Source organism: Cyprinodon tularosa, unplaced genomic scaffold, assembly GCF_016077235.1.
Source record: "Cyprinodon tularosa strain WSP-4 unplaced genomic scaffold, ASM1607723v1 ctg275, whole genome shotgun sequence".
Lineage (NCBI taxonomy): Eukaryota > Metazoa > Chordata > Actinopteri > Cyprinodontiformes > Cyprinodontidae > Cyprinodon > Cyprinodon tularosa.
The window spans coordinates 517,944-544,080 of NW_024038980.1; the positions used below are offsets into that span (position 1 = coordinate 517,944).

Consider the following 26,137-nt stretch of genomic DNA (forward strand, 5'->3'; position numbering starts at 1 on the left):
ACGAGACTATGTGCGATGTCAATCATCACCTTAAAATATACGATCTTTTGTCTTCCTGCTCCCAGTCTCGCGGCAACTGCAGGAAGGCGCCAAAAGAAGAAAAACCTTGAGAAGTATCGCAGCCACAATAACAGAGGGGAAATAGGCCAAAAACGAGCCTTTTACGCTACGCTATGTGACTAACTTCATTTTTAATATAGAGATTTTAGGCTTAGTTGGTTAGTTTTTTTCGTCTGGTACAGAGAGCTAATAACAGAAGATGGTTTTGCAGAACAGCGGACGATACAGAGCGGACAGGGGCCAACCTGGAGCAGACCAAGACAACCAGTAAGTTTGCGGACATTTATCTTCTCAACACAACTAAATGCAAGCTAGTGACGTAAGTTAACTAAAGAAATCGCGAAATCAACGTCGTTGCGTGTTTTAATCAGGGATGATGGATCTTCCATGTCGGCGCTCAAGCGGCTGGAGCGCAGCCAGTTTACCGATGACATGGACGCCCGCTTCGGCTTTGACAGGATCAAGGAACCCGGGGAGAAAACCGGCTGGCTGATCAACATGCACCCCGTGAGTCCACGCTGTGACACGCGTGGATCAAATGTAGCCTCATATGCGTCACTAAACATGTTTGCATTATTTTAGACGGAGATCCTGGATGAAGACAAAAGGATGATCAGTGCTGTGGACTATTATTTTATCCAGGAGGACGGGAGCAGATTCAAGGTATGTCATCTAAAAAAAGGAAAATAAGCTTTGACAAAAGTATTCACACCCCTCTAACTAAACAATTAGTAATTTTGGAAGTTTATTGTGTCAGACCAATAGAAAGTAAAGTGGAAGGACAATTTCTTAAACTTTCTGAATAAATCTGTATCCCTGCACCCTGCTGTGTGCAACACTGCAAACTTCTCAGTGTCAACACTTCTCTAAAGGACATTATTTAACAAAAAGAACCATCAAGATGGATCAACACAGCAGACAGGTCAGATAAATTTCTTTCAGAGAACCCAAGCTTTGGATTCCTCAGAACCCCCCAGAAAAGGGGTTGGTAGCTAATGAAAACAGACAAGAGATTCACCATAGCTAAAGAGGAGCTAATAATGAATGAAGGCTCTTATGTTTTTACTTGGGGAGTGTTGGCCTAGTGGTAACAGCGGTGCGCTTGTGCTCTGAGAAGGTTGCAAGTACCCGGTTCGATCCCCTGGGTTCTGAGCAAAACCCTTAACCCCACACTGCTCCCCGGGTGCCACACAGTGGCAGCCCACTGCTTCCCAAGATGAGTCAAATGCAGAGAATAAATTTCCCCATTCTGGCACAATTAAGGGATTTACATTTCTGCTCCGCAGGTGGCTCTACCCTTCAAGCCTTACTTCTACGTAGCAACTAAAAAGGTATGTTTGTCAGTAATTTTGTTAGATCTAAATCCTGCTTTTAGAGAACTGTAAAGAGTATCTTATTTCCAGAACTGCGAGCGAGAGGTCATCTCCTATTTATCCAAGAAGTTCCAAGGAAAGGTGGCAAAACTTGAAATTGTTCCAAAGGAGGACTTGGACTTGGTGAGAGATTTTGGGTCCTTCAGCGTTCAGATTATCCAGAGTAGCTGAGTTTAACGTAACGCCTCGCTCTCCCCAGCCGAACCATCTAGTTGGACTGAAGAGAAACTACATCAAGCTCTCATTCAACACCGTGGACGACCTCATCAAAGTCAAGCGTGAGATTTCTCCTGCCGTACGCAAGAATAGAGAGAGGGAACAGTCCAACGACGCCTACACGTCCATGTTGTCCAGGTAGCTATACTTCATTGTTCATATTGGAGTCCCAGAGGCTTCACCTTGATCCCTTTGTTTGTTAGTTTGTTTTTTTAATTACGTCCTCCTTTGTTTTCAAGCGCTCTAGCAGGAGGCAGTGTGACCTCGGCTGACGATGACGGGACGCTCAAGAGTATCGCTGACCAGCTGGATAATATAGTGGACATGAGAGAGTATGATGTGCCGTATCATGTCCGCGTGTCCATCGACCTGAAGATTCATGTGGTAAGAATGATTTTCTCTAATGCTTGTGTTTCCTTTTTTAAATCCAATCTATTTAGAGGTTGTTTCCTCTAATCTGGTTCTGCTTCATCCAGGCTCACTGGTACAACGTCCGATACAGAGGCAGCACCTTTCCACCAGAGATAGTGCGAAGAGACGATCTAGTGGAGCGCCCGGTGTGGAGATGTTATTTATATTGAAAAGCACAGATACTTTCTCACTGCCGGGACCCTCTCCTTTACACCCAGCTTCTGTGTTTGTGTTCTTAGGACCCGGTTGTTTTGGCTTTTGATATCGAAACCACCAAACTTCCTCTGAAATTCCCAGACGCGGAGACGGACCAGATCATGATGATCTCCTACATGATTGACGGACAGGTTGGCGTTATTCAACATGCATGCTTCTGTTTAACCTCCCTTCATTGTTGGTGTCGGTTTCCTCACGGCTCTGATTTCTGTCCTTCAAGGGCTTTCTAATCACAAACAGGGAGATCGTCTCCGAGAACATCGAGGACTTTGAGTTCACCCCCAAACCGGAATATGAAGGGCCTTTCACAGTTTTTAACGAGGATGACGAGGTGGGTATGATTAGGGGAATAGGCCAACATAAAAAAAAAAGGGGGAAATGTAGACTGAATACAAACTCTATGCGTTTATCCATCTGTTTGAATCGTTACACCGCTTCAGCCTTCTTTGTTTTTCCTCCTCTACGCTTCTGGAAACCCTCTTAAATATTTTGGAAGCGTTTAGCTGCTGCAGACTTTTTTATGGGTAGATCAGAGTGCAATGGGCTGAATATAAATGTCTGATTTTTCTAAAAGTTTCTGCTTTCAAAACCACATCAGCCGTGTTGTAACCTATTAAATGACTGGCTGCAGGCGGCTCTTATCCAGAGGTGGTTCGATCACGTTCAGGAAACCAAGCCAAACATCTTCGTAACCTACAACGGAGACTTCTTTGACTGGTGAGCCAGTTATGTTTTCCGTCTTCCAGGTTGAAGCATCAATTTACTTTTTACATAGTCTGTAGTTGGTTGGAAAATTTGTACAATCTTGATATAAAATGTTGGTTTTTAACTGTGTTTAATTGTTACAGGCCTTTTGTTGAGACGCGTGCAGCACTCCATGGGCTTAGCATGCACCGGGAAATTGGTTTTCAGAAGGATAGCCAGGGAGAGTATAAATCCACTCAAGCCATCCACATGGACTGCCTCAGGTGGGAACACTCCTGACCTGATCAGGTCATAAGATTGTTAGACGGTTTCATCACCTTCCTGTTTTGCCTCTTCTATGCATCAGGTGGGTAAAGAGGGACAGCTACCTGCCTGTAGGGAGTCACAATCTGAAGGCAGCAGCCAAGGCTAAACTAGGCTACGACCCAGTGGAGCTGGACCCAGAGGAGATGTGCCGTATGGCGACTGAAGAGCCGCAGGTACAGAAAGAGTGTTAAACTTGGACTTTAATTCAAAAAGTCAGTTTTTATCTCTGATTTAATGTTTTGCCATCTCTTTACATCAGACCTTAGCTACCTACTCTGTGTCAGATGCTGTGGCCACATATTACCTTTACATGAAATATGTTCACCCGTTCATCTTCGCCCTGTGTACCATCATCCCCATGGAGCCCGATGAGGTTCGTCTCCACGTTCTTGCTGTGAAAATCCACATTAATCGCAGCAGCTTTTATATGCTTTGTGGATATTCGTCTCTTACGCCGTGGCCCCGTCTGAACAGGTGCTGCGTAAAGGTTCTGGTACCCTGTGTGAAGCCTTGCTCATGGTGCAGGCCTTCCACGCCAACATCGTGTTCCCCAACAAGCAGGAGCAGATCTTTAACAAGCTGACAGACGATGGTCACGTCCTGGATTCAGAGACTTATGTGGGCGGCCATGTGGAGGCGCTAGAGTCCGGAGTTTTCCGCAGTGACATCCCCTGTCGTTTTAAAATGGTACAGGAAAGGATTCTTTATCTCCCTCTGCAAATTCTTCATCTTTAGATGTGACTGTCTGCTGTGATTTGTCCACAGAACCCAGCCGCGTTCGACTTCCTGCTTCAAAGAGTGGAGAGGACGATGCGTCACGCCATCGAAGAGGAGGAGAAGATTCCTCTGGAGCAGGTTACCAATTTTAACGAGGTGCGTGGACTTTTCTTTTACTTACATATTGTGAATCATGTCTTACATCTTAAAACTATTAATCATGTTGGGTTTTTAGGTATGCGATGAAATCAAAAAGAAGCTGACTTCCTTGAAGGACGTTCCAAACAGGATCGAATGCCCCCTCATCTACCATCTGGATGTCGGGGCGATGTACCCCAACATCATTCTGACAAACCGTCTGCAGGTTAGCATTTAACATCAAGCAATGAATTAAGGCTTGATTCTCAAATGCCACAGTAACAATGAGGTGTCGTGTCCTTGCTGTTATAGCCGTCAGCTATGGTCGATGAGGCCACATGTGCTGCCTGTGACTTTAACAAACCCGGGGCCACCTGCCAGAGGAGGATGGCGTGGCAGTGGAGAGGAGAAATCAGTGAGTCGGCCGCCTCTGGTCACATTACAGCTAGGGCTGAAACAATTAATCGGATAAATTGTGATTAATCGAATATTTCAATAATCGCCAACTAATTTAATAATAGATTAATTGTATAGGGGCTAAAACATGCCTTTACCTGACAGAGGAACCCATATTGAGCATAAATTTTAACAAAGATAAAAAATAAAATTTGTTAACGTTTTGCATTTAAGATAAAAAAAAACCTTTCTTCTATGCTCTATCCAGAACTCCTCAAGTGGAAAAGTTAATTTCATCTGGTTTTATTAAGTAAATTATCTTTTTTAAGGATCCTTTTCCTGTCTAGATATTAATCAAAAATAATCGACAGATTAATCGATTTTGCAAAATAATTGTTAGTTGCAGCCCTAGTTATTACCACAAAATTTTAATCTTACTTTATTGTTAATTAATTAATTTTGTTAATGAACTAAAAGAAAAGTGGTGAAATATGGATGATTAATCTGCACTTCTGTTTAGACTTAATTTAATTTAAACTGCAGTTACAACTGAAACTCTGCAATATTTTGTACATAAACAGAAAAAACAATAGATTTCATTGTGAACATCAATGTCTTTCCACTGATTCTTGTATGGATTTAGCTCTGGACTTTGACTAGGCTGTTCTAAAACCCTAATTCCTCTACGATCTACACCAGAGGTCTGCAGCCTATGGCTCCTGAGCCACAATAGTCCTTTTTCTTCCATAATAATTTCCAGGGCTGGCCCTGAGCAAAATGTGATCTTGGGACCCTCTAATTCTGCCAATAATGTGAACTACAAAAGCTCTGTGCAAAAATAACTTGTAGTGCAAAAGATATATCTTTTAAAATAATATTAAACATTTTTTTTTTACAAAAAGACAAGATTAAATAAATTTTATTTAACAAAAATATAAAAGTGTTTCTTTGTTTCAGAGAAGTTTATGCCAATCCCTCCTAATCTGTTTGACAGTCTTGTCCCAAGACTAAAATTTTTTCGTGTTGTTTTTTTTTTCCAGGTCTGAATAATGATTTCTTTATGATAAATATGTTTTTATGTAAAGAATTGATAATTCCATCATGAGTTTTGGTTAATATATATAGATATCATCATATAGGGTATGTAAAAATCTGATCCCAAATAATAGATTTTTCATGGGGGACCCATTGTTGGCCTGGGGCCCTAAGCAGTTGCCTAGTTTGGTTATGCATTGTTGATAACTGGCTAAAATTTATAAAGACCTAACCAATAGTCTAAATATTTTTTTTTTTTTAAATGCAGGCTTCTGCATTTTTTTCCTGATGAAAAAGTGACATTGAATTTCCATAAAGAAAGGCACTAAAAGTACCTGAAATATATTTTTTAGATCCTTTTTGTCATGAGGTTCAAAAAATAGTTATTTTATTTAACTGTCTTAAAATGACATCTTACAGAAGCAAATAAAAGCATCCTATTTTTTTTGAACAAGTTAGTGTTATTTGTAAAATAGAAATTGGTTCTGTTTTTATAAATGCCATCATTAATGTTGATTTATTTTTTTTTAACAGTTTTTTTTTTTTTTCTGAAATGACTGAAAAAATGGCTCTTTGGATTGTATAGGTTTCTGATCTATACCAATTCATTATTACTGCCTGTGTTTTGAGTCATTGTCTAGAGAATGTGTAACCAGCATACTCAACATCTTTCAATGGTTAAAGAACATCTATTAGGACTTAAAGTCTCCGGATATAAAATAAAATAAGTAGGAGTACTTTAAAAGCTTCAAGACCTCTTGAGCGTAAAATCAAAAAAAAAAGCTAATTAACTTATAACCCTGCCTATGTCCTCAGTGCCTGCAAGCCGCAGTGAGTTCCACCGCATCCAGCAGCAGCTAGAGTCGGAGAAGTTCCCCCCTCTGTTCCCTAATGGTCCTCCTCGGGCCTTCCACGCTCTGAACAGGGAGGAGCAGGCCAAACACGAGAAGAAACGCCTCGCAGGTAAGCAACACTGTAAGCTTTGGATTGCAGTGGCATGAATCGTGTAATTCTATGGACCTGCTTTTGCATCAGATTATTGTAAGAGGGCCTACAAGAAGGTTCATGTGACGCGATTGGAGGAGCGAGTCACCACCATCTGCCAGAGAGAAAACTCCTTCTACGTCGACACAGTCAGAGCATTCAGGGATCGCCGTTATGAATTCAAAGGACTCCACAAAGTATGTTGTGGGAGCTTAAGAAAAATTCTTTGTTAATCATCAGCATTTACTGACCTATCCATTTTATTTTTTCATTGAAGGTGTGGAAGAAGAAGCTGTCGGCTGCTCAGGATAACGGAGATGCTGCTGAGGTGAAACGCTGTAAAAACATGGAGATCCTGTATGAGTCTCTTCAGCTGGCTCATAAATGCATCCTTAACTCCTTCTATGGCTATGTCATGAGAAAAGGGTAGGCGAGCGGGGAAATCCCAGCTTCTACAGTTGTGAGGTCCGGCTGTTGGATGGATGAGGACTGATGCTCTCTCTCTCTGTCCCAGAGCGCGCTGGTACTCCATGGAGATGGCTGGCATCGTCTGCTTCACTGGAGCGAACATCATAACTCAGGCCAGAGAGCTCATTGAACAAATAGGGTGAGAGATTTTTACAACATGTCAAAAAGAGACCAAACCTACAGTTTGATGGATGCTAAATTCAGGAAAGTTGGGTTGGAGGGCGAGGCTTGTTTATTCATTAAGCACATTTCATGATGGGACAATTCAAAGAGCTGTAAATGACAAAATACATTACAGAGGCATAGAGGTAAAACAAATAGGTTAAGAGAGTAAAAGTGAATATTTAAAATAAGATAATTGTATAAAAAAAAGAAAATATTTTATAAAAACTTCAAATTAACTGATGATGTTTTTATAGCACAGATAAAGGCCACTCTAAAGAAATAAGTTTATAATCTGGAGTTAAAGCAACTGAGGGTTTTAGAGATCTTATGTTTTTTTGGGAGTTTTTACCAAAATTAGTTGAGCATGAGAACTAAAAGCTGCTTCTCCATGTTTGTTTTTGGGTATGGAGAGATATCTATCTGGGAGATAGACCTTTAGTTGTTCACTACCTTCTTTTCCTTCATGGCTGCATTGATGCTACAGCCTCTGTTAACTCAATAATCTGACAGGAGAGGATAGAATCTCTAGTTTAATGGTCGCCATGAACAAGACCAACCCTTCAGCAGCCAAGCTCCTTCCCGCCTGCAACTCCTGCTACCCACACACATGCGCAGTCTGTTACAAAGAACTGAGCAGCCTCAAGGGACCCAAATCCAATTATTCTTTCATTTATTTGCCAATATGCAACCTGTATCAGGTCTTCTCATGAGAGTCTGAACAACACAGATCCCATTTTTCTTTTTAAATGCAACACAAGCCATTTGGCTTTGTGATCCTAAATCTGAACTGAGTTAGAGGAAAAACTGCAACCATGGCGGATGATAATGCAGAGAGCAGCCTTCATTTTCAATGTTCTTGAAAAGAGTGCGCTTTTAAGGAACTTGCTGAGGTTGGAAAATAAGTCAAAAATTGCAAGATGTGCTCTGACACTACCATCCATGTTTACTTCTGTAAGAACAGAGTAAGCTTGCTATTTGTGACGTCATCACGTCCTCCATGTCTCTAAGTTGTACGTGTAGTTCATAAAGGACATCACATCAAGTCGTATATATTTGGAAATGTGAACGACTTCGCAAAACAATCTGATTTCACAGAAAATCTGAATTGGGCGTCAAGGCTTGCAGTGTGAACGTAGCCTTAGTCTCTGTGCTTCCATGGCTCAGCATGCTTTCCCCCCCCCCACCTTTCTGGTAATTTCCTCTTCCCTATCCTCTTCAACTCTTATTTCCTGTTGTCCACTCGTATTCGTTCCTTCTGTTATTTTCTTTTTAATTTCCCTTCTTGTATCCTGTCTATCACTTTTTTGCATACGGCGCTAGAAGAGTCTCAATATTAACAAACTTTCATATGATGCAAACATGCACAAGATGAGGTTGGATAACTCCACTGTTTCAGCCAATCACTAGAACAATGTTGTAACTGCAAACATTCCCCCCGATGGTTATGAGCTAAGGTGACTGGAGTTCAGGCCACCTAGATGTACATGTTGTGCATGTTGTGAGTTATCTAATTGGTTGCAAACATAGCTTGATTAGAAAAAAAAAAGATGTCTTTGTGCATCAAATCACGTCAGAGGAGTCTGAGACACACAACACTGTAAAGTTCAAAGACCACTGTTGGTTTGTAAACCCGCAATATAGTTGTGTATGCATCTCAAATATTGTGAATCTTGTCTTGTGGATGTGTAACTGTTGTGTGCTTATTTTAATCACCATATGCATGTCTGGATCACATATGTGAGTTTGTTGATACTGAGGCTCTGGTAGGTCCATAGTTGTATTACCAGGTCTCATATTTAAACTCAGCCTATTGTGGAATTATCTGCTTAACTTAGTCATTTATTGCTTTGTATTTTAAAAGTAAATTGCAGAGAACTCTGGAAAGTTGAAAAAATGTTCCGGATGCTGTTTGCATGAAGCTTCTGGTCTGTAGAAATGTTTATTGAACTTATGTTGATAAAAAAAATTGTTTGCCAGAATTCACCTGTCAAAAAAACCTAATCCTCGTCTATTTACTGTCTCCCTTTTTATGTGAAACCCAGGAGACCCCTGGAGTTGGACACTGACGGGATCTGGTGTGTCCTCCCTAACACCTTCCCTGAGAACTTTGTGGTAAAAACCAGCAATGAGAAAAAGCCCAAAGTGACGATCTCTTACCCGGGGGCCATGCTCAACATCCTGGTGAAAGAGGGATTCACCAATGACCAGTATCACGAGCTGGTGGACCCGACGTCACTAACTTACAACGTTCGGGCAGAGAACAGCATCTTCTTCGAGGTGGACGGACCTTATCTGGCAATGATTCTGCCTGCCTCCAAAGAGGAAGGGAAGAAGCTGAAGAAGAGGTAGGCAGAAACTGATCTTTGGGTTATTTAGATCTCTGGAATGTAACGTGTTGATGAAGGATCCTCTGCCTCTTGTTTAGGTATGCTGTGTTTAATGAGGACGCTTCCTTGGCTGAGCTCAAAGGTTTTGAGGTGAAGAGGAGAGGTGAGCTCCAGCTCATTAAGATTTTCCAGTCCTCTGTCTTTGAGGCTTTTCTCAAAGGCACCACTCTGGAGGAGGTCTACGCTTCAGTGGCCAAAGTGGCCGACTACTGGCTGGACGTGCTCTATAGCAAGGTGGACATCTAGAATCTGTCGTGGCTTTTGACCATGGTACAAATTGTGTCACCAAACATCAAGCTGACTTGACTGTTTTTCTTCCCCCAGGCCGCCAACATGCCAGATGCTGAGCTGTTTGAGCTGATCTCAGAGAACCGCTCCATGTCCAGGAAGCTGGAGGACTACGGCGAGCAGAAGTCCACGTCCATCAGCACGGCAAAGAGGTTGGCCGAGTTCCTAGGAGACCAGATGGTGAAAGACGCAGGTCTGAGCTGTCGTTACGTCATCTCCAGAAAACCAGAGGGTTCCCCTGTCACAGAAAGGTGGGCCGAGAACACAGCAGCAGTGCATGAACTTGATAAAGCACAATGAAATGACTCTGTACCTCCTTTAACATTTAGTTTCTTTATACTGAATTAATCTTGATATAGTGGTTCGTGATCAGAAAAACATGGAGTGGAAGTCATGTCTATAAGAAAAGATGCATGCAAAATATCAATAACTTTTGAACTGTTGAGTTTAAATGGTAAATCCCAGAATCTCATGGAAACTTTTAGGTAGATCAGTTTAAAGAATTACATAGCAGAAGAGTGAGCTAAACAAATTGCTGTTTTGAGTCAATACCACTTTCCCTGTAAGCTCAGCTCATTTTTGAAGGCTGTAGAAGGCTTCTGTCCTGCATTACCTAGGGTTCCTTTGGCTCTCATTAAGCTGTTTGTTTACTTACTTCCTCTAGAAACGATGAGGGTTTTATTACAGACCTTTAAGAAACTTGCATTTTAATCTAATTATAAAGCAGACAAAATCATCATCATAAAAGCAAACTTTTGTTTGGTGCTGAATTTTTTTCTCTCTGTCAAAATACATTTTCTCCCCGAACACAAATGATAGCAAAGTAAGTGTGTGTGTGTGTTTTTTTTTTTTTTTTCTAAATGCTTCCTTAGCAAGAAAGCCTTTTTTACTCCATTTGTGTAAGTAAAAGATCAGTTTGACCCTATTGGACACCATCTATGCATTTCCTCCCTCAGGGCCATTCCTCTGGCCATCTTCCAGGCAGAGCCCAGTGTGAAGAAACATTTCCTTCGGAAGTGGTTAAAGATGCCGAGCCTGCATGACTTGGACATTCGCTCTGTGAGCCCCAATATGATTCTTTTCCCAAAGCCTAAAAAGCAACTTAGTTTTTTTTTTTCCGTTTGTTTTTTTGTTTTGTTTTTTTATTTTATGTGCTTGTTTCCAGATCCTGGATTGGAGTTATTACATTGAGAGGTTGGGTAGTGCAATCCAAAAAATCATCACTATCCCTGCAGCTCTGCAGCAGGTAAGTCATCTTCTAAAATGAACAGTTGATGGTGAAGATTCTCAGTCATCCAGGTCATAGTCAATCTAAAACAGTAAAAAAAAACAATCCACTGGACTTTGTTTCCAAGTTTGAAGACGTTTTGCTTCCCATCCATTAAAGATTTTCAATTCAAAAGTCAGAATTTTTTTTTTAATTCTGACATTTTGAATCGAAAAACCTTCCTGGATGGGAAGCAAAACGTCTTCAAACTGGGAAACAACGTCCAGTGGATTGTTTTTTTTTTTTGTTTTTTTTTTTTTTTTTTACTTTTTTGGAATTAAAAATTAACAGAATTTTGGATGTAACCCAGTTTGATTTAAAGATCTATTTTATCACTTCTGTTTGACACAAGGTGAAGAACCCAGTCCCAAGAGTGAGGCATCCCGACTGGCTTCACAAGAAGCTGCTGGAGAAAAACGATATATACAAGCAAAAGAAAATCAGCGAACTGTTCACCAGTGAGGGCAAGAGACAGGTAGCTTCAGCACCATGCCTTAAAGACCTTTAAATGCTAACAAATGCTATCTTGTGAAATATTAAAATATGTACACTTTTCTCTCATAGATTGCCCACCAGCCTCTTGAAGCTGGGCAAACTGTAGACATGGAGGACTTTGGGATGCCACCTAAACCCCTGCAGCCAGCCATCCTCATCAGCACCAAGAGGAAGCGGGTTTCTCAAGGAGAGGACAGCCAGGTGGAGTCGCAGGACGTGGAGCTCACACAGTCCTGGAGAGAAATCCTGGGACCTCCACCCCCTATGGGGAAAACACGGGTAGGGGAGCAGCCATTTAAATACTGTGAATGGATTTCTTGTTCATTTTAAACGACACAGGTTTATCTTGACTCGTTTTTATTTTTCGTGTTTTTGTTCAATTTTATCAACCTTTTGCTTTTAAAGGAGGAGCGACTTGTGTGGCTGCGTTATCACAAGAAAAAATGGGAGCTGCAGCTGAGGCAGAGAAAGGAGAAGAAGAAGAGAAGGAAACTGCTGGACGGAGAATCCCAACCTGTGGGGGGAGTCATTAGAGGTGGGCCCACCACCGGACTGGGAAGCTTTCTGCGCCGAACAGCACGCAGCATCCTGGACATGCCATGGCAGATTGTTCAGGTGATGAACGGTCTATTTTTTACACTGGTGCAGGGGAATTTTTTTATGTTCAAAAGATTAATCTCCGTTTTCTGTTGCACCTCCATGATACTGAAGAAATAGGAAAATATGGCAATATTGTGCAATACCCCAGAAATATTTTTATATACCGGTAAAGGAGAGAAAGGAGACCTATTGTTAGGAAGCATAAAAACGACAATGTCTCTGCTTTTACACAAACCTTGTAAAGGTCAAAGCAAAGATGTGGATGAAGTTTCTCTGCTCACATGAGACCAGAGTTGAACTTTAGGCCTGCATGAAAGCTGACAGTAGTTTGGGAATCAAACATTGCATAATACTCTAGACAAGTATTCAGTGTGAAGCACGCTGGTGGCTGCATGATGCTGTGGGGTTATTGTTTTTTCTTCAGCTGCAAAGGTGAAAATTAGATTAGGTCAAAGCAAATTCATGTTCCAGACCGGCCTAGTCAAAGTCCAGACTTGAGTTCAGTGTGAAAGTTCATAGTAAAAATTTTGGCCTGTGAAGTGACGTGTCTGTCATGTGTCTCAGATTGCAGAGACCAACCACCCTGGTCTGTATAAGCTGTGGGCTGTGATTGGAAACGACCTTCACTGCATGAAACTAAACATCCCGCGCGTTTTCTACGTCAACCAGAAGGTACCAAAACAAGACGACGGAGGAGTCGCTTACAGGAAGGTAAACATTCAGGGCATGTTTTAAGGCTAACATGGATGCTAAAAAAAACAGTATTAGAAAAATGTCCACATCTGTAGGTGAACCGCATGCTGCCTCGCTCCAACATTGTGTACTACCTCTATGAGTACTCTGTGCCAGAAGACATGTATCAGAAGCACATCAATGAGATCAATGCTGACCTCTCTGCTCCAGACATTGAAGGTGTCTATGAAACACAGGTTTGTCATTTATTTAGCTATGTATTCTAAGTCTACTTCCTTCGCTACACTAAAAAACGCTATGAATTCAGAGCGCAACTCAAGCTTCCGCTGCTCATCTTTGATAGGTCCCCCTGCTGTTCCGTGCATTGGTGCAGCTGGGATGTGTTTGCATGGTGAACAAACATGTGGTCAGGGATCTGGCCGGCAGGGAGACCGACTCCTTCGACCTGGCACATCTGGAGATGAGGTCTCTGGCCCAGTTCAGCTACCTGGAACCTGGTAGGTTCTCCTAAAAATGCCATCATCTTGAAATGGAGTTTGGTAAAGATTTCTCCAACTCCAGCTGTGTGGGTTTTAGATGTTTCCACAGCTGATTCTGGAGTTTGTAGCACAGTAGAGGTGTTTAGTAGACCGTTGATCATTCAGATGTATTTTCTAAAACCTGCAGGAAATGGTTTGGACAGAACCACTTTAAACCATTTGTTTCAATACTTTATAATTCATCTTAAGTCAGCTGATTTATAGAGCTGATGGTGAAATTCTCCTTTAAATCTTTTGCCTTCTTTTTTCTTGCCATGTGCCCCTTGTTCTCAGGGAGTGTTCGCCACATATATTTATACCATCACAGCCAAGGTCAGAAGGCTCTGTTCGGCCTGTTTATCCCCTCTCAGCGCAAAGCAAGCATCTTCGTCCTGGACACGGTAAGAAAAACAGGAATTCTTCTCGTTTATATATCTTTATAAATACAGCATGGGAACATGGTGCTTGCGATATGAAGCATGAGCATATCTGTTACGCTACACTAGCAGCCCCCATTGATATTCCTTTCACTGCCTTCTAGTTGCATTTTATAAAGTCTCTCAATATTTTGTGCAATTATGTAATTTCAGGTGAGAAGCAACCAAATGCCCAACCTGAGTAATCTCTACACAGCTGAGCGGGTTGCTCTCTTGGAGAAGACGACAGAGGAGCTTCTGCCTCCAGAAAAACACGCCTTCGAGGTTCGAGCTGAAAATGACATCAAAGCCATCTCTCGCGCTCTTCAGCGCATCCTGCTGAACTACAAGGTAAAAGATGTCCTTTTATTAAATAATGAATTTATTTTATAACGCACTTTACATTTGACTTCAAATCTCAAAGTGCACTTAAAAAAGGGAAAGCTAAAACAAGTTTAAAAGTTTAAATGGGCTCAATAAAGACATTTTAGCCACATCAAAGATAAAAATATTTAAGGTTCAGAATGTTTAAAAAGTCATCCTAAGTTTAGCCAAGGTGGAAATATTAGTGGCATTTTTTTTTTCATACTCAAGATCTAAAAAAGCTCATACCAGAGATGAGGAATCAAAGATGAGATGCGTTTATGTGGCAACGAGAAAACTAGATATCCTGAAGACTTAAGGCTTCACTTTGACTTCCTCTTGTTTCAAACATATTTTTGCTTCTTGTAATTGTGAAATAAAATATTTTTCTGTATTTACATGTTTTGAGAATCATTTGAATATTTTCAAATCAAAAATATTCTTTCAAAGAAATTATAAAAAAAAAAAACAAAAAAAAAAACACAGATTCCATGAAAAGATTCAAAACTTTATTTAATTCAATTCAAAAATACTTTATTGATCCTGAAGGGAAACTAAATAGAAAATTTATTTTATGGTTAAAAAAATGTAAAATAGAATTGAATAATTAAAATTCTTCATAAAGCTTTGTCGTTATCACACTGTCATACAACAACGGAGCCTCTTCCATCAGAGGCCTCCTCTGTAAAACTACAGGACTCCACTTGAGGCTACAGATCCTTCCTGGCTACGGCCATCAACAACAACCTGTGCAGGAAGCCCCTATAATATAATTAATATCCCTCTGGGATTGATAAAGTAGTTTTGAATTGATTTAAATTGTTAATTAAACCTTTTCAGTTTGCATTGTTTTACTTTACAAATCTCAATTGCTTTACTGTTTAAAAGTGCAAAAATGTTTGAGTAAGAGGGACCCTAAGGATAAAAGGGAGAGCATCTGCATTTATAACCTGCTGCACTGAAGTTTTATAGATGGACCTCATGGTGTTAATTTGATATGAAAATGTTGCTTCAGTCAGTAACTGAAAGGTTTAGCCTAAAGCAAGACTGTGTTTATGTCAGAGACATAAAGCTTCTGTCTTTGTTTGGCTTTTCCAGGATGAGCGGCGGGGGCCTACTCTCATCGCTGTGCAGTCTAACTGGGAGCTGCGGCGACTGGCAGCCGGGATGCCTGTGCTTGAGGAGTTCCCAGTCGTTCCAGTACATGTGGTGGACGAGATCAGCTACAATGTGCTGGACTGGCAACGCCTCGGTGCCCGCCGCATGATCCGTCATTACCTCAACCTGGACAGCTGCCTGTCGCAGGCTTTCGACATGGCCAGGTATGAATAGCGCTCCCTCTTTTCACTGTTCATTACTCCTGTGGGCTTCATGTCACTAACGGCTTCTGGTTTTAGATATTACCACCTTCCTGTGGGGAACCTGCCTCAGGATGTGTCCATCTTTGGCTCAGATTTGTTCCTAGCGAGACATTTACGGAAACACAACCACCTGCTGTGGCTTTCTCCCACCTCAAGACCAGACCTTGGAGGAAAGGAGGCTGATGACAGTCGCTTGGTCATGGAAAACGACGAGAGGGGTTCTGTGGAGATAAACTCTCAGGGATGTTACTCCACAGGTAAATAAACAAGCATGCTTTCACAGGATGGAGCTCTTTTAGATGCCTTTTACTTTTCATTGATGGGTTTTGTTTCTCTTCACCAGCTTGTGTGGAGTTGGACCTGCAGAGTCTGGCAGTAAACACAATCCTCCAGTCGCAACATGTCAACGACATGGAGGGCGGAGCCAGTCTGGGCGTCAGTTTTGATGTGATCCAGCAGGCCTCGTTGGAGGACATGATGTCAGGAAACCAGGGCGCCAGCGCTTTGGCTAGCTACGACGAGACGGCGCTGTGCTCCAACACCTTCAGGTGCGTTAACATCTGTCGTGTTGCAGCAAACCTGCTCACAGATTCTTTTCTCTCACTGTGGTTTTCCATCCTCGCCATGCAGGATCTTAAAAAGCATGGTGGTGGGATGGGTGAGGGAGATCACACAGTACCACAACGTTTATGCAGACAACCAGGTGATGCATTTCTACCGCTGGCTGCGCTCTCCGAGTTCTCTGCTCTATGACCCGGCGCTGCATCGCACCCTGCACAACATGATGAAGAAGGTGTTTCTGCAGTAAGTGGCGTAGCAGTTTTACTACCTGATAACGCATTCATTTGGTCACATTAAAAAATAATTTCTTGCTGCCATAGAGATGTCCATGCATTAGGATGAGTCGCTAAAAATGGCAGCATATAAGAAAACAAGACATGGAATGGGAACATTACCTTTATTTCTTTATGAGCAGCAAAATCCAAACAGATTTGTAAAGTTACTTATAATCCAGAGGCTCTGTTTGCTCTTTTGTTTAAAGATTAAAGTACTCAAAGCAAATATGTTCTTATTTTCCAGAGCTCCAGCATCTATCTATCTGTTATCTCTCTCTCTCTGCAAAGCAGCATCCTATATCAGCTGTGCTGGTTTATTTTTTTGGCTACATGCTGTTTTAATCATTATCATTGTCTTTTTGCTGACAGGCTAGTTGCTGAGTTCAAACGTCTCGGGTCAACCGTGGTGTATGGGAACTTTAACAGGATCATCTTGTGCACAAAAAAACGAAGGATTGACGACGCTGTTGCCTATGTGGAATACATCACCAACAGGTCAGTCATTCATACCCCATAGATCACATTTCTATTCTTTGAAATGTGATCTATGTTCTTTCTGTACCGAATTTATTTATAAAGCAGTTTCAATGCCCAAAAGGACCAAAGTGCTATACACAATCATAAAATACAAATGATCAATCATAAAAACAATGAATAAAGTGTTGGATAAAAGTAGTAATAAAATGAAAAGCAATAATAAAGGAAACGCAGTGAGACAAAGTCACTATCTTAGATTGTCAAAGCCAAGGGAAGCTAAGGAAAATAAATGGGTCTTAAGAAGAGATTTAAAATCATAAAGTGAAGAGTCCTGCCTAATGGCCGAAGGAAGGTCATTCCACAGCTTAGGGGCTGCAACAGAAAAAGGACAGTCCCCTCTGAGCTTTCGTTTTGTCTTTGACACCCTCAGTAAAAACTGGTCAACTGATCTAAGGGAGCGAGACAGGAAGGGCGGGGCAAGACCATTAAGAGCTTGAAAATTGCATGAAAATTCCTCCTGAAATAGAAACTCGAAACAGGAGAATTCAGTTCAGGTTGGGTAGATTTACAACATGTCATCCCAAGACACAACAAAGTTACTTCAGTCCAATCTTACACACAGATTCCAAGTCAAGTAGATGCATCCCAGTTTAACTAACCTATTTCTGTCAAGTTTAGCTTAGTATGTAAACTGGTTGGCTTGCAGAATGAACTCCTCCTAGGTGAACTTGAGGGCAGTCATTTGTAGCACGTAATGGAAGTGAAGAGGAGCCCTTGCTCACCACTGGATCATGCTGGATTATTTTCCTTATCCATATGCAGATTCTTTCATTTTCAAAGCCATTTTGGGTTTACTTCTCCCTCATCTCCTCTCTGTAGCTGAAATCACTCTCTGCTTTCACAAAAAATTGTTTTACTAAATGTACCAAAGGTTTGCTCTGATTATGGGTTAAAATCTGACTGGAATAAATGGCAGAAGCACTAGAAGTGGAAGCAGTTGCTCTCTGCTCGTACCTTTGAACTATTTTATGATTAAGTTTTCTGTTTGTAGATGTTTAACTAATTTTAAATAGTGTAGTTTGTTATTGTTATTTTTGTATATTTACCAGAATTGTATCTTATATTTTCATGTCTGTAGTTTTGTTATTTGAAATTGTCTGTGTGCTGCTGCCATTTTTGTATATTATAAAGGAGATTATTTTAATCTCAGTGAGATCTATAATGGATGATATATGGAGCTATTCAGTAAATTGTGATCTGATTTTCTCAATAACTGGAGAAAATGTAAAAACTTATTGGTTGGAATCTTATTCTCTTGATGTAAATGTTTCCAGCTGCAACAATCTGCCATCATGGGTTGGATAACATCACTGCTCTGTTTCTCTTCTAGCATACATACGAAAGAAATCTTCCACTCTCTGTCCATTTCCTTTTCACGATGCTGGGAGTTCCTGTTGTGGATGGACCCAGCCAACTACGGTGGTGTGAAGGGCAAACTGCCTTCCAGCATTTTGTACGGGGAGGTGAGACACGCATGTGATGTTAAATTTGAGTGTAGCTCTAGGATTAGCCAGACTTCTCTAACTGTAAATGTATAAAGATGAAGCCACAACTACTTGTTCTGGAAAAAAGGAAAACACGCCATTTAGGTGACCCATATTATATTGACCAGAGATGCACAAATCTGAGATTTTTGGAAAATGTATCTTCATTGACTCTCCGGGAGTACGGGGGTACCGGGCCCTTTGATACGGGCTGTCAGGTCCCTGTATGACCGGTGTCAGAGTCTGGTCCGCATTGCCGGCAGTAAGTCGGGCTCGTTTCCAGTGAGAGTTGGACTCCGCCAGGGCTGCCCTTTGTCACCGATTCTGTTCATTACCTTCATGGACAGAATTTCTAGGCGCAGCCAAGGTGTTGAGGGGATCCGTTTTGGTGGCCTTAGGATTGCGTCTCTGCTTTTTGCAGATGATGTGGTCCTGTTGGCTTCATCAAGTCGTGATCTGCAGCTCTCGCTGGATCGGTTCGCAGCCGAGTGTGAAGCGGCCGGGATGGGGATCAGTGCCTCCAAATCCGAGGCCATGGTCTTGAGCCGGAAAAGGGTAGAGTGCCTTCTCCGGGTCAGGGGGGGTGTCCTGCCCCAAGTGGAGGAGTTTAAGTATCTTGGGATCTTGTTCACGAATGAGGGAAGAAGGGAGCGGGAGATCGACAGGCGGATTGGTGCAGCGTCTGCCGTGAAGCGGGCGCTGTACCGGTCCGTCGTGGTGAAGAGAGAGCTGAGTCAAAAAGCGAAGCTCTCGATTTACCGGTCGATCTACGTTCCTACCCTCATCTATGGTCATGAACTCTGGGTCATGACCGAAAGAACGAGATCGCGGATACAAGCGGCCGAAATGGGTTTCCTCCGTAGGGTGGCTGGGCTGTCCCTTAGAGATAGGGTGAGAAGCTCGGTCATCCGGGAGGGACTCGGAGTAGAGCTGCTGCTCCTCCACGTCGAGAGGAGCCAGTTGAGGTGGCTTGGGCATCTGTTTAGGATGCCTCCTGGACGCCTCCCTGGTGAGGTGTTCCGGGCACGTCCCACCGGGGGGAGGCCCCGGGGAAGACCCAGGACACGCTGGAGAGACTATGTTTCTCGGCTGGCCTGGGAACGCCTTGGGGTTCCTCCTGAAGAGCTGGAAGAAGTGGCTGGGGAGAGGGAAGTCTGGGCCTCCCTTCTTAAGCTGCTGCCCCCGCGACCCGACCCCGGATAAGCGGAGGAAGATGGATGGATGGATGGATCTTCATTGATTTTTGTAAAGTTTTGAGCTGCTGGAGAAAAATGTCAGAAATTTTCAAAAACATGTAGAACAGAACTTTATTAAGTTAGAGCGTATAAGTAATTGGTTTATTATATTAATGAATCTGTCCTCTTTACCTTTCCAGGGAACAGTTAATGACTTTAATTTAAAAGATTAAAGGGTGGCAGTTATGGTCTTTTAACTCTGCTTTCCTTTTCAGAGGTCAGGAAAATCTGCAAAGTTTTGTAAACCATTAAAATGGCAAAACAATCAAAAGGTTAAATAAAAAATAAATTTAATAAACATAAAACCTAGAAGCCACTCTTCAAAGTTTTCATAATCTCAAGCCAAGCACAGCGTCTCTTAGTTTCCTTATAATTGAAGCTGTAACCTGCAGCTGAAAAGGAAAAGTTGAAAATGGAATATTATAGAGAAACACTAGACTACATAGCACTGCTAATTAGAGCTAAAACAATCTGATTAATCGTGATTAATCGATTATTGAAATAATTGTCAACCAGCTTAGTGACCGATTAATTGTTAACTAGAGAATAGAGACTAAAATATGTCTAAAGCTGACATGGGAACCCAATTAGAGCAGTAATGATATCAAAGTTGTAAAAAAAAAAAATGCATAAACAATTTGCACATAAGATTAAAAAAAACTTTTTCGTCTGACAATAAAATCCAGAATTCAAGTAGAAAAGTTTTAGTTTCACCTGGGTTGATTTCGTAAACAATCTTCTTTAAGGAACCTTTGGCTACCTGATTAATCGAAAAAATTATCGACAGATTAATCGATTTGCAAAATAATCGTTAGTTGCAGCCCTACTGTTAATAACTAGTCTGTGTTGTCCACTAAGGATCCATGCAGACTGAGATTGGAAAAGATGCTGTAACCCTTTCAATGTCAATGATCTAAAATTTAACATCAGTTCACAAGCAGGAAATAATTTGACACTTTTATTTGTCTCAATAAAACTCTGTTAAAGGCTAAAAATGTAAAAGTGGCATAGCATCAAATTGAAAGTTAGCAATCTAGAGGAGTGACATCAACAGTCAGCTGAGAAATAACTGTCCCTTAAAATGGCTTCTTTTTTGCTTCGTCTTTCTAAAACACCTCTTCCATTCTCTACATCCACAACAAAGAATGTTGTCTCCATTTATGTCTTTAGGCTCATAGGCATGTTTTTTTTTTAATAGGCAGAAAAGGTTGGATCTTTGGCTTTTGTTTGCAAGTTGGGACCAATGAGGCTGAAGTGTTCCTGTTCCATCAGCAGATCTCTCTGCACTGCTCTATATTAAGCATAAATTTTTAGAATTGGCCATCTGTAAAGTGTTTCACGATGATTTGCCGTTTTTAGGAAGGAGCCAAACAGAAAACACACAAACAAGGAGACGAAGATGAAGGCAGTGAAGATGAAGATGAGGATGCTGTGGAAGAAGATGATGGAGATGCAGAGACTGATGAGGTTGAAGAGCTGATAGAGAGCAACTGGAATATCATGCATTATCTCCCCCAAACAGCCTCCTGTCAGAAATACTTTCTCATGATTATATCAGGTAAACAAACATCTTTCTCATATAAACATGTCTCTTCCTGAGGTTTTACTTTTCAGTAATCTTCTCTCTCTTCTTATGCCAGCCTACATAGCTGCAGTCTACCACAGCATGAAAGAGGAGCTAAGACGCAATGCTCCTGGAGCAACGCCTATCAAGAGACGTGGAGGCAGCCAGGCATCCCAGCAGGCAGCCGGAGACTTGAGTGCGCTTCCTGGTAAGATGCAGTTCAGGCGGTAACTTCAGTATTAAACTAGTTCGTTTTTCAGGAATATAATTTATTCGTTTTTATTAATTCCCTTCCTTCAGGAATGATCTCCTTCTCCCAGGAGTACGTGGCCAGTGAGCTGACCCAAAACATTTTCACTATCACCCAAAAGATCCAGAAAAAAGTTACGGGAACCAGAAACGTAACCCAGACCTCGGAGATGTTCCCCGTCCTGCCCGGTTCACATCTGCTGCTCAACAATCCAGTGCTTGAGTTTGTCAAATACGTCTGTCAGGTGTGCTGCTGAGCACCACATTTATCCAAAATATCCAGAACTGTATAAAAGCCGAGATCTTCTCTAAAGGAAGAGTTGAATTAGCCTTGCTCTGTTCAGTTACTGAACAATTAGAATTACATGAAATGACCCAGTTATTGACTTTATATTAATGATTCATTTTAATTGAGGGGTGCCTTTCTAAAACCCTGGGTCACCTGACCGATCAAAACAAATGGTTAAATGAATGGTTAAATAGAAAGTCATTATAAAAATGACAACTATTCAAATAAATCTTCCCTGTCTTTTCCATCCTCAGGTCCTTTCACTAGATGCTAACATCGTGAATCAGGTAAACAAGCTAAAGAGAGACCTCCTGCGACTCGTGGATGTGGGAGAGTTTTCTGAGCAAGCCCAGTTTCGTGATCCCTGTAACTCCTATATACTGCCAGAAGTCATCTGTCACCATTGCAACTTCTGTCGGGACCTGGATCTCTGCAAAGACCCATCTGTGGCACAGGTACCACCAACCTGACATTCTCAGACTCATAAAAACACCTGCAGCTGAGAGACTGAGCTCTAGGTCCACTTTCTTGTGTTTTTAGGATGGGTCTGTTTTGCCTCAGTGGTTCTGCTCAAACTGCCAGATGCAATATGAAACTGACTCTATTGAGATGGCGCTGGTGGAAGCTCTGCAGAAGAAACTTATGAGCTACACTCTGCAGGATCTGGTGAGTAAAACAAGATAAATCAAGCAGCACCAACTCATCAGGTGAAAAAAAAAAAAGTATCAATATTTTTGTCTGTTTTCCATCTATTAGTGTTTGCATCCATCCATTCACCCCAGTTCAAGCATCTTCACTTTCATTCATTGGCTCAGCTTACCATTCTTCTGTCTGTCAATTTATTGTTCCTTCCTCTTCCTTACATGTAGTTTTAGCACAAAGAGGCTTTTAAAGCCTGAAAACAAACTGAAACTTATCCATTTTTCATCAACCCTGTTTATCTTTCTCCTAACTAATCTATAAATTGGCTTATCCTGAGTTTTTGGACACTTTCCTGATTATAGAGACTGTACAACAAATTGGTAAAATCAAAGTAAAACAACAAAAGACTCACTCTGAAAAACCTATTTACAGCTCAGGATAAAGAAAAACACCAGTTGGAAGAGAAATTTATAAATTTTCGTTCTGTGTTCATGTGTCTGTAAGCCTAAAATCCTCTGGTTGTGGTACAAGTTTAACCTTTCAGAATCATCTTTCATACATTTGTAGTTAGCTTTCTGTTTATCCTTTAAAAGTGGCAAATAAAGATTTGAAAACTTCAAAGGTTTCAGTCTGAAAGAATTTTGAAATGTAATTGGACCCTGTTTAACCTTAACTGCTTAAACTGTTTTTCATTTCATCATGTTTGAGTCATTTCTCATATCCGTCTTTCTCCCATCATTGGTGGGATTTTTAGGTGTGCACCAAATGCAAAGGGGTGAAAGAAGCCAACATGCCCCTTTACTGCACATGTGCTGGAGACTTCAACCTGACTTTTTCAGCCAAGGTTTCTGCTTCAAACAAACATTTTTTAAATCAGTCATAAAGTGTGTAATTATGACGTCTGACATTTTTCTTTTTCCGTTCAAAGAGCTTCTCCGAGCAGATCACGGTCTTTCGAAACATAGCTTCCCACTACAACATGAGATTCCTGGAGGAGACCATTGAATGGCTGCTTGTGATGAGCCCTCAGTTCAGCCAGAACAGGAACTGATGAGAAACGCAGTGAAAATTCCTCCCACTGTGGATCTGGAAAACACTGAGTGCTGAAACCCCGCACAGCTAAGCAGCTATCATCTCAGGTTTTGTTATTATTGATGGACAGTGATCAGCTTGCAAGGTGGAGAAAGTGTGGGACTGTAAATATGGTTAAATGTGTGTCTGTTTTCCATTTAGATTTTTATATTTGTATGAATGTCAGATGTTGAATAATAAAGCAGAAGTCCTTAAACTTTGTAATTTCTTTTATGCCTTTGACTTTAAATCTGAGATTAAAAAGCCATCATCTTTCCAAACCTCGTCTGCTTTGTGCTTAATGGGGTCTGAGCTGAATCTTGCAAGGAAAAAAATGAATATTTTGTCAGCTTTCAGCCCTCTGTTTAAGTTTTATTTTTTAGTTTCTTTTAGGGTTGTCACGATACTAAACTTTTCAACTCGATACCGATACTAAGGAAAATATTCGATACTCGATACCATTTTCGATACCACAAGGATAAAAACAAAGAATCCAAAATTCTACCGAAATATTTTCATTAATAAATAAAATACAATAAAGGTTGTATGCTGTGCACTATATTAAGCAAGCTTGATAAAAAACTTATAAAATTAAAATTAAGTGTTCCTTCCTTGGCTATGCTTTGCACACATAACAATGAAACTAGCCAAACCGGTTAAGAAACAAAAATAATTCTCAGCAGCTGCAGTTCTTACAAAAAAAAAAGTCTGAAACTGAAAAGTGCACAGAATTATTCAATCACACAGTGTTCTGAAAGTGCCCTGTCCTCTGTTCTGCACTCTAGATGAATGACTGCTTAGGTGCCACTGGTGGTGGCACTGTATCGATACTTTGAAAAACGAGTATTGTATCCGGATACAACTTTTCAGTATCGATACTTTTTTGAGTTTCGATACTTTTGACAACCCTAGTTTCTTTGTATTCTGTGTCTTTATACCAGTAGTTGTTTTCTAGCAGTGTTTAGTTCTTGAGTTACTCTGTTGCCCCCTTGTGTTACTTCTAATTACAACTTCTCCATATTCAGCTCATTAGCCCATCCTGTTTCCCATTTATATACCACCTCTGCTGGTTTCTTGTTGTTTTGTTGTTAATTTGCTCCCTGTGTTTATTTCTCCCAGGAATCTTCTGAGTTCTTGGTTTTCAGTATTTCTGGGTCTCTGCCTCAGTTGCCTTCATGAAATCTCTAAAGCTCACCTCTGCCTCCTCAAATCTGCATTTGGGTCCTCAAAAACCTTCACTCAGCCGTGACACATTTTATCTATCTACAATAAATATTACAATTCCAAGATGTCTTAAAGTTATTGCAGTTAGAAGAGCAGTGTTAAGATTTGGCACAGCAAAATCCAGATCTTATTTTTTTGTGTCTCAGAATGTAATTCTGTTAAACAAAATATGTAGTTTAACACTGACAAGTTAGAATATTTGAAACATTACATACTTTTCTGGGTGACATAAAAGTTGTTTGTTGAGCAGGTTTCTTTTCTGGGGCTCAGTCTTCATCCCCCTTCATTTCCATTAAAACTATACAAGTAAAACGTTAATGGAGGCACTTTACTCTAGGAAGTGTCTGATAAGAAGGTGGTACCTTTACCCTGAGCTATTGGAGATTTGAGTGGCTGCATTTATATATACATAACATTAATACATTTCTTTTAGCATTATAACTAGTGTCATGCCGATTCCATTTTTTGGCCCCGATACCTGGCTGTGCAGTATTGGCCGATACCATCTGTTTGAAATTAATGTGTGTGTATATATGAAGAACTGCATACTACTTGGATGTAAAATAATTGCCATCATGGCTTTGTCAATGTGCTGCCTACCTTTGTGAAGCAGGAAAAAGACTTAAACAAAGTGAATCAGTAGAACTTTTTATTGCCTACCTGGAATGGGTGGCAATAGTTGAATAAACTTTTGGCTCACAAAATGGTATCCGTGCCCTATTTGTTGGTACTCGCCAGAGATGGCAAAAGTACTCACTTTCCGTACTTGAGTAAAAGTACAGATACTTGTGTTAAAAAATACTCTGGTAAAAGTGGAAGTACTGATTAAACTTCTTTACTCAAGTAAAAGTAACAAAGTACAGGCTTGTAAATTTACTTAAAGTATAAAAGTAAAAGTAGAAACCACTTTTTTCATACCGTTGCCTACATTTTAAATGGAGATCTCCGTTGCGTTCATTTTGAATCATCTTGTCGTCCATACTACTATGCTAACGCCACCGCCACCAAGCTGCAATGATTTGCCGCGAATGAATACCACCGAATCTGTCGATTCATCTTGTAGTGGTGTGTCAAATGCAACGTAGATTCCGATCCAATTAGACTGAATTTGGTATTGATGACGTGAAAAATAATAACGGTAACTCCATTGAAATGATTCAAAACTAAAGTAACGAGCCAATTTTTTAAAATGTAAGGAGTAGAAAGTACAGATATTTGTGTAAAAATGTAAGGAGTAAAAGTAAAAAGTCGGCATAAAAATAAGTAGTAAAGTAAAGTAAAAATATCAGAAAAATCTACTTGAGTACAGTAACGAAGTATTTGTACTTCGTTACTTCCCATCTCTGGTACTCGCTGATACTGATACCACCATTTTAGAGCAGTATTGGGGCCCTGCCCAATACTGGTATCAGTATCTTGATAACACTA

At 40.9% G+C, this 26,137-nt stretch overlaps 1 protein-coding gene across 1 annotated transcript; it reads left to right on the plus strand.

The window, feature by feature from the left end:
* The first annotated feature begins 65 nt into the window (after positions 1-65).
* On the plus strand, positions 66-23,766 carry pole (polymerase (DNA directed), epsilon). Its single transcript, XM_038290040.1, has 48 exons — positions 66-327; positions 432-567; positions 643-723; positions 1,347-1,391; positions 1,464-1,556; positions 1,633-1,787; positions 1,889-2,033; positions 2,126-2,206; positions 2,300-2,407; positions 2,497-2,607; positions 2,908-2,993; positions 3,125-3,244; positions 3,328-3,460; positions 3,547-3,660; positions 3,762-3,974; positions 4,053-4,160; positions 4,240-4,368; positions 4,455-4,557; positions 6,390-6,536; positions 6,609-6,754; positions 6,835-6,983; positions 7,072-7,164; positions 9,233-9,535; positions 9,616-9,811; positions 9,902-10,116; positions 10,822-10,924; positions 11,031-11,111; positions 11,485-11,607; positions 11,697-11,906; positions 12,033-12,242; positions 12,792-12,938; positions 13,016-13,156; positions 13,264-13,417; positions 13,733-13,839; positions 14,029-14,205; positions 15,316-15,539; positions 15,615-15,835; positions 15,922-16,126; positions 16,209-16,382; positions 16,784-16,909; positions 18,282-18,414; positions 21,030-21,228; positions 21,311-21,442; positions 21,535-21,728; positions 22,027-22,227; positions 22,313-22,438; positions 23,169-23,258; positions 23,343-23,766. Exons 1-48 carry the CDS (start codon positions 260-262, stop codon positions 23,463-23,465), a joined length of 6,879 nt encoding a protein of 2,292 aa, XP_038145968.1. The 5' UTR covers positions 66-259; the 3' UTR covers positions 23,466-23,766.
* Positions 23,767-26,137: the final 2,371 nt, after the last annotated feature.